The 12,141-nt window shown below is 37.2% G+C and overlaps 1 protein-coding gene across 4 annotated transcripts in view; it reads right to left on the bottom strand.

Annotated features, from left to right (window-relative positions):
* GIGYF2 (GRB10 interacting GYF protein 2) overlaps positions 1-12,141 on the bottom strand; it is a 120,026-nt gene that overhangs the window by 70,212 nt on the left and 37,673 nt on the right. For 2 of the 4 annotated variants that reach the window (XM_081052146.1, XM_081052145.1), the window contains exons 6-8: positions 6,530-6,641; positions 1,855-1,966; positions 953-993 (exon numbers count right to left, since the gene is read on the bottom strand). In XM_081052146.1, coding sequence (XP_080908272.1) covers positions 953-993; positions 1,855-1,966; positions 6,530-6,641 — 265 coding nt within the window. Of the gene's footprint in view, positions 1-952; positions 994-1,854; positions 1,967-6,454; positions 6,642-12,141 lie in introns of all 4 variants that reach the window. The other 2 variants (XM_081052144.1, XM_081052143.1) reach the window with 1 other exon arrangement.

Genomic DNA, 12,141 nt, shown 5'->3' with positions numbered 1-12,141 from the left:
TAATCAATGAGAAATAACTGATGTATTAAAATGAATTTGATATGGAAACAGTGGTACAAAAGTGATGCTATAACTACTTAGTTTTTAAAAAACAATCTGTACATCAGTCTGTAAATGATATTTACATATTTAATACCTGTTTTCGAGAAATGTTTACCACTGTCAGATATGATCATGCTCTGGAGAACTTTCCTAGTACTTCTAGGAATTTGGAACTTGTATGGTGATTTTCAAAACTCCAATGTTACTATGCATGGAATTTTTTCTCTCAGATACTAGTACTACCTACAGGCAGTTTGTAAGGTAGTACCTTTAATCAGTCAGAAAGCCCATCTTAACATTATAGATCTTTAATACAGATGATGATTAATTCAACCATAAACATTGGAATTCTGTTCTCTTACTGCGTTTGTTTTAATTCAGTGGCTACTTAACTATATAATTTATTTTAACTGGTCTCATTTCAAAACAAGAAAAAAAGATTATACACCAAAAAGACCAGATGAGTAAGTGACTAAAATAAAAACAACTTCAGTTTTAGCCTTTGCTCTCTTATACAAGAGCCAAGATTCTAGCACTTCCCCTATTTCTTCTCACATGTGAGGTACTATTTACACTGGAAAAGGAGATAATAGATTGGGTTCTAACTTGAGATTTCAGTTCACAAGAGAGACTTAATAAAGAATGTGTGTCTTGCAGAGAACAAACAGACTAAAAGTTAAATCAAGTAAATCCTGATGGCTGTATTCCTTATCCCTGGTCTCATGCAGTAGTAGAGCCCTCAAATAACCATGGACTTCTTAGCGCAGGCAATGCTACAACCCCATCTGCTGGAGAGGTGCAGGTAACTGAGTCAATTTTCAGTAAATGTATCTTCATGTGGGAGCCTTGTTAAGAACTAATATCAAGGAAGTCCAGATAAAAGTACTTCAAAATAGTAGGAAAGCCTTACCTACATCTTTTCGTCCTGGTTTTTCAAAACGTCTGTCACCCCTAGAAAAGATAAAGTAAGTTTCAAACAAGCCTTGAGAGTAATATATAGATTTCCCATCTATGACACTCCCTTTCCTGTCTTTCATAAACAGAATTTCTTTTTCAAATTATAAAACAAGTACACGGTTATTACCTAACATTTGGAAATACAGAAAAGCACAAACACGAAAACAAAAATATCCACCATCTTACCTGCCAAACTAGCTTTACTGATCCAGAAATGCTATTTTTTAATTAGATACATTGTTTAGATTAGATATGTACTTATTATAAACACATGCTGTAATAGTGTCATATGCTGCTTTTAGAATGTACTTTCGCACATCATTAAATATGAGTATTTTCAAAATCACCTAACGTGAATGGTTATGTAGTAGTCTACTGTGCGAATACACTATTATATAAGAAACCGTGCTGACTGTGAGCTGTTTGGCTTGTTTCGAATTATTCATATCATAAATATCGTCACAGTGGACTTCTCTGCACATGCATCTTTGTGCCACTGTCCTTATACGTCATCTTGATGGACTGCCTATAAAGTCACAGACAATATAGAGAAAGTGCTTTGATTAACAGCAACAAACAACAAAATGTCAATGCTTTCCTCTGAATGCTAAGGCAAATAGCAAATCTATATAACTGTTAAATATCCATGCCAGTACTAACATATTAAACTATTTACCTAAAATGCTTATTTAAAGAATCACTTAAAAATTTCTAACATACTACTTGATATTCAATAACAGCGTTTTTTGAAATAAAAACCTGTAACTCTACAAAGTGGCTTCTCCTCTGCAGAAAGCAGAAAAGAAGTTTTTTACACCAAGAAACCTTTATACTAAGATGTGGATCCTTAGTTACCTTTCCTCCCAGCTCTGCGACCTATGCATTTCCCTGCCACCTCCTCGACCAAACACACCCTCTACTTCATCAAAGCTTCTTTGGTAAAAACCACATTCACCTCTGCCTCTGCCTGAAAATAAGAAAACAGAAAAAAAATGATGGTCAGATGTCAACATCTGGCACACGTTCAACACCAAAGAGTAATCTTTGAAGTCTGTCTCTATACAAAGCAAGATATCTACATTTCAAGATTTAGTGAGGTCCAATGGATCTTTACCTGTGAGACCAAGGACGGCACTGAAGTAGCTAGACCACAGGAGGTTGAAAGAAACAAGTTAGAAAACTGGTGTAAGAGTCCCAGTCCTGAACAAGAAACAGTGTCAATATTAAACTCTTTAATAAAAAGTTCAATAGTGAAATTCTAAGATGACCACTAAAGCATTACGACAAATTTAACCTTTTATTGGATTATTTTCAACAAAAATGGAAGATCTGGAGAGTTTGAGGAGAGCACAGATGAAGTACAAAAGCTAAACACAAATGTTAAAATAATTTATCTAACTCCAGAGAAAGGATAATTTAATAGGGTCAACTCATCAATTTTGTGAACTAACTTTAAGGGATATATATTCCACAGCAACCAAAGACACTCTTTTCCCTTTGTTCAAACGTTGAAGAGAAGTATTGCGACTGAATTCAGAGCTGGTAAGAGTGCTGAGGAGAGATGCAGAGGCGCTTAGTGGTTCAAGTGTAAGTTGGCCCTTACTGAAGGCAGTCTGGGTAGATCTATCAAAATTTGACTCAAATACTTTAACTAGAATCTGTCCTACTAGACATACCCTTACAAATAGGCAAATAAATACACACGAAGATGTTCATTATAATTTAAAAAAACAGAAACAATCTAATCAATAAAGGATTGGCTATATAAATTCTTATAAAACAATTCAGCTGAACACTATGAAGCCATGAAACGTGCCATTAAAATAAATCTACATGATTCTGCTGAATGGCAAATGCATGCCAAGAACAGCACATATAAAATGATTCATGTATGTAAACGACACAGCTGCAAATGAGGGTCAGGGGTCAGGAAGGACATATATCTAACTGCCAAGTCTGGGGATAGTATGAACTTCTGGCTTCCTACTTTCTGTACAGTGTGAGGATTCCCAACTGATGTGCCCACGTTTCAAACACACAGGTTTGAAAATTGAACGAGTCTGGGGATGCATTTACACCTGGACGAAACCTTAGCCATCCCTAGCTCAACTTCTCCAACAGTGTAAAACTACCCAAAGAAAAAGACTGAATCTTGAAAAACAGCATGAATGCATTCCAAAGCTAAACACAACCAAATTAAATAATTATTTCAAATATTCATGCAGTATTTCTACATCTTGGTTGTAATTTCTCAAGAACTGACTCAGAATACAGTTGTACATTCACATCTTATTAGGAAATATAAAAATAATGGACAGAATTGTATGTGGGTAATCTTAGGAACAATGGGTACCTTCTTAAGAGTTCAAGTATCCATTTCTTCATCTGTAAAATGTGAGGACTAGGGTTGAACTGTAATAATCTTAAACTTACCTTCCAGTTGTGTCAACTTAACTTCAAGTCAACTTAAAGTCAACTCCCAGTTTCAGTCCCTCTCTCCTTAGGTAGTGTATACATTTTATATAAGATCCTAAAACACTGTAATGCAAACTGTTACATAACACTGGGGTGATCCCTACAATGATAATTTTTAGTGTGGAAAAAAAAAGTACCCTGTCCTTGTAGGGAACAATTTTCTAGGGAAAACCATTAAGTAGTTATCACCTTGGAAAAGTGTTTTATGCTGGAAACATATGAACATGAGAAATAGCCTCCTGGTTGCACCAGTCCTCCTTGAGAGACTAAAGCTTTGTAAGTGGGCACATAAAAAGAATCAGATTCTAGAGCTTTCCAGCTTATAGAATGTAGGAACACTCTCCAAAGTACAAGGCCCATCTATAAGTGTCGTTCCCAAGTAAGGAGGAACAAATAAATATAACATGATGAATCTTTCATAACGCTCAGTTTAAAGGACTGTCCTATTGTGAGATTTCACTCTATTCTTTTCAGGGATTAAAATATACTTCCTTTTAAGGAAGACTGGCTGACAGTTGTGTGAATCTGCTTTACTGTTAACCACCTTAACTAGATAAAATGACTTCATGTTGTTTCCCCATCCACTCACTGTTTAAATTTTACTAGTTCATGATATTTAGAAGTCTAGAAGTCAGTCGCTTTTTAAAGTTTCCTCAAGTTGGAAAGAGCCAGGACTGTCATCTAATGTTAACTCTGCCCATGCAAAAAAAGCCGCAATAATCATTTAACCAACAAGTTCAAATTAAGTAATGAGTAAAGGTAATTAAAAAATTTTAAAAAAACATACATAGATTAATGGTCTTATGAGGCCATTAAAAGGAATCACAGTTGGGACAATGGTGTTAGAAGTATTTGTCACAAAGTCAGTTAATTCATTTGACTAGTTTCAAGCCATTCTTTGCTATCAATGTCATTGCTTTCCTCACAGTGTCTATCTTTTGTACACACCTGGTTTAAATCGTCAATGTCAGAGTCCTATCCTATGTGATAGCTCTCATTCAAACAAACCAGGAAGCAGTGAGAAATTTATCAATCCGTCATTTGTTTCTCGATGTGGAATTTTTTTAGCCTATTTAGAGGCTGGTTGGTATTTGTGGCGCACAAAGTTGGTGGGCACTTGAGGCCCACCACCAATAAACAGCTGGCCTGTGGACCACACTTCTTGATTAATAAGCTCTATGACTTGCCCTGAAAAGCACTAAAGGCAATGCTGGGTGCACGCAACCTCTCCTGGCTGCCAACACACTGCCGAGAAACACAGGAAACACCCAGTAGCAATACAACCATTCCCAAAACACCATCGCACCACCAAGATGCATAGATCTCAAATGAATTCTGGCCAATGGAATCTACCTGCATGTAGAAATCAGAATGATCTGTGGAGCTTTTGAAGCACACACGAGCCTAAATCTCACCGCTGAGTATTCTCTCACAGGGGTGTTTCTTACAAGTTTTATAGATGATTCTAACAACTCCCCAGGTTTAAAACCACCGTTCTAGAGACTGACAAATAAATCCAGAAGGAAAACCATGTATAACTTGGTAATAATACCTGGCTTACATGTGGAGCGTTTTAGTTAGCCTTTTCATTATTCACAGCACCTGCAGTTCCACATTCTGAATGGACTACTGAAAAGAAACCTCTTCACAGGAATGCACAATTTAATAGTCTCTGTAAAGACTGGGTATAAATTACTCTATTCAGGGCCGGCCCGGTGGCTCACGTAATTAGAGCTCTGTGCTCCTAACTCTGAAGGCTACCGGTTCGATTCCCACATGGGCCAGTGGGCAACCACAAGGTTGCCAGTTCAATTCCTCGAGTCCCACAAGGGATGGTGGGCAGCACCCCCCGCAACTAAGATTGAACACGGCACCTTGAGCTGAGCTGCCACTGAGCTCCCAAACTGAGCTACCGAATGGCTCAATTGGTTGGAGCGCATCCTCTCAACCACAAGGTTGTCTGGTTCAACTCCCGGTTCGACTCCCGCAAGGGATGGTGGGCTGTGCCCCCTGCAACTAGAAACAGCAACTGAACCTGGAGCTGAGCTGCGCCCTCCACAACTAAGACTGAAAGGACAACAACTTGAAGTTGAATAGCACCCTCCACAACTAAGATTGAAAGGACAACAACTTGACTTGGGAAAAACAAACAAAAAAGTCCTGGAAGTACACATTGTTCCCCAAAAAAGTCCCGTTCCCCTCCCCCAATAAAAAAAGTTACTCTATTCATGAGTCACAACTTTAAGAAGAAAGAATTTAGATACTCCACACTCGTGATCATGCCAATCTGGGTGGTGCGATATGTGGACACAATGGCCCCTATCTTTGCAGATAGCCAATTCTTCCATTTCTTAGAGAAAATTACAAGGTTTGTTTAGACTATTGCAATGATTTAGCCAACTTAGAGGTAAATGCTCAAGTAAATATTTATATTACAAACATCAAGAATGCCCTTATGCAGCAGAAAATCAACGATCCCAAAACAAAGACTGGGTATCAAAGAAATGAGTAATATCAAAATAAGAATTATTCTTCTGAGGCACAAATTTACAAAACCACAGGTTAAACAAATGACTGCTGCATAATTATTTTTTGTCCTACCCCCTAAAATAGCCCTAGTATCGATGAGACAGCTTTTACTAAAGCCTCTCTCTGGCTGGGGACACTCTTGGCACACCGCCTTCTCTACAAACCTGTCACAGAGGCCTGCAGGGACCCTGGTACTGCTTCAGCAGCCAACGTGCATTAGGGAGCTCTGGCTCTCAAAGTGCAAGGCTTCCTGTGCACGAGGAATATGGATAATGAGAGTTTGCCAAAGTTAACTGGGACCATCCAGAATTCTTCACACTCAAATCTCTAAGCTAGAGTTGCCCTCCTCTGCTCCAAACCAGGGATTGTAAAGCAGATACACCGAGAATCGTAGAAAGAAATATCCAGGACACTTAGTATGCAGTTAATGTGAAAGAGCAGTTTTCCTTACACCAAATATTAATATGTTTAAAGTGATTTTCCTGTCGTCCGCCTCCTCCTCCTCCGTTCTCCACACGAAGCTCACCTCGTCCTCTCGAAGAACTTCGTCCTCGAGGAGCCCCCACCACTGTGCCTCCTCCTCCTCGTCCTGTCAACCGCAGGACAGCGGCACTATTCACAGACATGGAAAAGTTTCTCTGCAAAAAAAAAGAAAGAAAACATGGATCAAACAGATAAAACTGCACGTTGCTTCTCCCCATCTCCCACTGCGTCTATAAAATGGCATCTAATTGCTATTAACAATGGGAAATCATAACTACATGACATACTAAGATGAGCCAAACTGGGTTTCAGCTGAAAATTTCAAATAAACATTTCAGATCAACAAACAATGGCAACCAATGCCTTAACACTATGCTAGGTTCTGTGAGGAGGTAAATATTAACCAAACTCTCGATGCTGTTATGTATCCTGAAGCGGACAGGGTAAATACGCATCAACACAGAGAAATTTTGGGAAAAGAGATCTGACCTGAAAGGGTCTTTTAACTAGCAAGAGTTAGAAATGAGAGGGAATCACAAACAGGTCTGAATCAAGAGTAGCATGATAAACAGGAAAATGATCATTTTGCCTCATTCTGCTCACCAATGTGAATTAGCAACTCCAAGTAGTATTTAATAGAATTACAGGAACCAGAAGTGAATGGGGAAGGGCCAAGTATGAATCTACATAAAATCAACCACCTCAATGAAGAGAGGGAAGGAATGCTTGAAAAAATAAACAAAACCCCACACGTGCACCCACAGCCAATCTGGAACACAGTCAAGTACAATGGGAGAGTAGTGGGTGGGCATCCTTCAAACATGAAGAGGAAAACAGGAAGACGGGAGGCCTGGGAATCAAAAACTTGTTTAGCTGACACATCTAGATAAACGGAATATATGAGCTTTAGGAAAAGATAAAGCAAGAAGCAATTATTAAAATTTGGGGAAATGATCTATGAAATGCAGTAGTTATAAACAGATTTTTGACTGCACAGGACAATAGCTGGAAGAATTTCACAAGAGTTTTAAACTCAGAAAATGTTGGAATATATGCTTACCTACATACTTCCTATATACTTAGAACCTGACAGACATTTGTGCAAAAGTGCACAGGTGTGGTACACTGAGGAAAATGCAATCTGGGCATGGCTGAGCCAAGGGACCCTCCTGGGAGAAGAGCAAGAAGTGAGACTTGAGAATTGGATTGAAAAAAATTTTTTCAACTAATATTTTAAGTCTAAACTGTTTTGCACTATGAAGTCCTGATTTGCTGTTTTGATTCTAAATCAAATTGAAATGTGATGTCTATACCTGTTTTGAAGAAATCAACATATAACTGGTTGAAAACTTCTATTTTCATTACTAAATTTCTTGTTTTAATACATGGGTCACTTTCTCATTACCTGTCTCATTAGTTGTTTTTTTCAGAATTGTACTCAATACAATTTGTTCAGGTAAATTTTAAAAACTTACCAATGTAAGTAAGTTTTTTTCTTTGAGTTTGATAGGTATATAATCATATAATCGTGTAACTTCAAAACTAAAGACTTAAGATGTAATCGATAACTGAAAATTAGAGGACAACACCCAACTCAAAAACGCTTACTTCAAACTATATTTTAATAAAACCTAATTTTTAAAACAAGCTGGTTGAAACAATACATTAACTTAAGCTTTCAGCACAGAGTAACCAGTAGAGTTATTGAATAATAGCCTCTGGGGTCACAATTAAGCAAGACTATGAAGTCTCAACATCTAAATTAACATATTCTATATATCTAAATTAAATTATATTTTATATATCTAAATTAATAACACTAAAAAATCAGAGGTCAGAGCTAAGTACATTCTGTATGCCAAGATCCCACACAGCTGAACACCTCACTACCAAACTATCACATGAATACAACTCAAACGCACCCAACTGCAGGGTGCGGGGAAACTCTCATATGCTTACGTATAGAAAGTACAAGCTGGTATAATCACCGGAAGGCAATTTTTCAAAGTACATTTCAATGTCTGTAACCTTTGACACAATTCCTCTTCTTACATTTGTGAAAAATAACATAAGCAGAAAGATCTGTAACAGCCTTGCTATATTTTTGTAAAAGCAAAAATGGAAACCTGCTTATTATCAACCAATAGGAGCTAACTGAAAAGTCATGGTCATCTACACATGGAATTCTACGCCATTGTTTTAAGAAATAAGGCAACTCTATTTATTAGGTTGAACCATATGAAATTGCACAAAAACTGCAATTTCACATAGTCAACCTAACATACGAAGATATAAAGCATAATTGTAGTTAGAAGCAAGGAGAAGCAGGGCTGCCTGAGACTGAATTCTGGCTCCTCTACTCAACTTCTCTGTCCTCCTTTTCCTCACCTATATGTGAATAGGAATACTATTTGTATCCACTCCCTGGGATGTTGCAGGTACTGAACACATTAAACAAGTGCTCAGAACAGTGCCTGACACAAACTGAAAGCCAAGTATTTGCCATTATCTCCCAAAGAGACGCTCAGGTGAAAACAGTGAAGTGCAAACAGTACGCAGAGCACGCTCCCATTTATGTGTATAGGTGTTTAAAGGAATCCATACCCACTTGACCCTTGAACAACATGGTCTGAATTGCACAAGTTCACTTACACGTGGATATTTTTCAATAAATACTGTAAATGTATTTTCTCTTACGATTTTCTTCTCTGTAGCTTACTTTATTGTAAGAATTCAGTACATAAATACATATACACATGAGTTAATCAACTATTTGTATTATTGGTAAGGCTTCCAGTCCACTGTAGGCTATTAAAGTTTTTGAGAAGTCAGGAGTTATACACAAATCAACTGTATAAAGTGTGGCAGATATATTAAATACCCTTGGAAGGGAACACAAGAAAATGGAAACTGGTTACTCCTGGGAAAGAAAAAGAAGCAGTTAAAGAGTTTGGGGACTCGCAGACTTGCTTTTCACTATATGCACTTTTGCATTTTTTATGGATATACATGTGTTATCTATTCAAAAATACATACATGAAGTAATTTTCTTTGTTGGCAAATAAATAAAATACACCAATACGGTAGTAGATACCTAAATTATAGGTGTACAGAGTCATGCTTCTCAAACTGAGATATATTAATATATTCAAGGGAAGGCCAAACCAAAAGAGCAACTGGATCTTCTGAGCATCAATGTTGTTCTAAGAAAACTTTTTTCCCTAGTTATATTTTATTTGTACATGTCTGCATGCATATATATATACATATATACACACATATATATATGTGTGTGTGTATATATATATACACACACACACACATATATATAGAGGGAGAGAGGGCGAGAACAAAATTAACTTCCATTTTAAAGATAAAATATCTATTTCAGGTAACTTCAGGAAACTTAAGACAGGCAGCAAGAAGCTACCTTAGGTTATTAGAAGTATTCCCCTCCCCATAGGCGTGATAGGTGAAAAAGTATGTAAAACTCTAGTCTACAAAGATCTAAATTCTTGAAGGGGTGCCTGACCATCCAAAGGACAAACATCAAAATGTTAAGAATTAAATCTTTTACCACCTTTAAGCACTGTCCTACTCTATTATATTTTATAATATAATATAATTACCAAGTAAGTGTCAGGAAATCCTAAATGATGCATTTGAAATGCTTCTGAAAATGGACGCTGGTGATCTTCTGCTACTGCCTGAAAAATTCCCAACCCTTACGTTAAGCCCCTGCAATTGCAGCATCCAGACTTACTCTCTTAAGATAAACGTTTCCATTATAAAAACGGAATGCGGATTTGCTCCTTTAGTCATCCTAGAGCCAGTTTGGTGTGTAGGTGCACTGCATACCGAACTTTCTTTTTCAAATTGTTAACGACAGTGGCTAGCAGCATCTACTGAATAATCTTTGATTTTCCTAATGATTTGTACAGCCACTTACTAAATATTAATTTCTTATAAATGTTATGGATGTTTCTAAATGATTCAATTACGCATTCTGTTGATTACACCTATCAGATTTTGATAATTAGCAGCAAGTCCTCCTCCCTCCTCATTAAAAAGATTTTCTACATGTAGGAGCATGTTGTCTGCAAACCGAGCTAGTTTTATTTCTTCCCTTTCAGTTTAGATGCCTTGATTTCTTTTTGTCGCCTAACTGCTGGGCCCAGAATTCCCACAGAATGCTGGGTATCAGTAATGAAAGTCGGCATCCTTGTCTTGTTCCCAGTCTTAGGGGAAAAGCATTCAATTGTTCGCCAATATGTACAGTCATGCACATTTCAGTCAACAACACCTCACATATACAGTGGCTCCTTCCGGAAGATTATAATGCAGCTGAAAAATTCTTATCGCCTAGTGACATCCTAGCCGTTGTCATGTCATAGTGCAATGCATTACTCACGTGTTTGCGGTGATGCTGGTGTACACAAACCTACCGCCCGTCATATAAAAGTCTACCACATACAATGATGTACAGTACATGATACGCAATAATAAATGTCTTTTTACTGTACCTTCTCTGTTTGGATACACAAATACATTGTGTTACAGTTGCCTACAGTATTCAGTATAGTTTCATGCTGCATAGGTGTGTAGCCTAGGAGCAACAGGCTGTACCATACAGCCTCGGCGTGTAGCAGGCTCTACCGCCTAGGTTTGTGTGACTGCACTCCACAATGTTTGCACAACGACAAAAGCACCGAACTACACATTTCTCAGAACGTGTCCCCATCATTAAGTAACAGTGACTGTGTATGTTAGCTGTGGGTTTTGCATAAATGCCCTTAATTATACTGATGAAGCTCCCCTCTATTCTTAGCTTACCGAGGGTTTTATCATGAAAGGGTATTGAATTTTGCCGAATACTTTTTCTGCATCAATTGAGATGATCAAGTGGTTTTTTTGATTTTCTTATGTTGCACCACCCTTGCATTCTGGGGCTAAATCCATGACTTGGTCATGGTATATAATCCTTCTAATATGCTGCTGGATTCTGGTTGTATTGGTATTTTTTGACAACTAAAGGTATAAGGAGAAAATAGACTAGTAAAACATACTCAATGTTAAGTAATTATCTCTACATGGTAAGTTTAAGAGTGAGATTTTCTTTTTTATACTTTGCTGTATTTTCTACAATAAATATGAGTATTTTATTGATTTTAAAGAATAAAGAAACCATAAAATCAACATGAAAGACAAACAACCCAACAGAACATCGGACAAAGGACACAGACAAATCAAAAACCATAATGGCCTACAAGCATGTGAAACGATGCTCAACCTCACTAGCAACTAGTGAAATACAAATTAAAAACAACTATCAGAGCCATCATTTTGGCCAAAATTTCAAAACCAAGAACTGGAGGGTTACATAAAAATGAGACCTCTCATATAATGCTGGTGAGAGTGAAAACAGCTTAAATCACTATAGAAATCAATGTGGTAATACCCAGTAAAAGTTTTAAAAAATGCAAAGAACCAAAACCCAGTGATTCCATCTTAACAACACGTTATAAGAATGCTTACTGCAGCACAATTTATAATAACAAAAATTCAAAACAACACAAATATCCAACCAGAGATAAAAAAAACAACACATTTTTCTCCATATGGAATACTATATAGTAGAGATGAACTAAAGCTATG

Source organism: Rhinolophus hipposideros (assembly GCF_964194185.1).
Source record: "Rhinolophus hipposideros genome assembly, chromosome: 6".
Classification (NCBI taxonomy): domain Eukaryota; kingdom Metazoa; phylum Chordata; class Mammalia; order Chiroptera; family Rhinolophidae; genus Rhinolophus; species Rhinolophus hipposideros.
The sequence above is the reverse complement of the archived record's forward strand: the minus strand, read 5'-3'. Positions and strand labels throughout refer to the sequence as shown.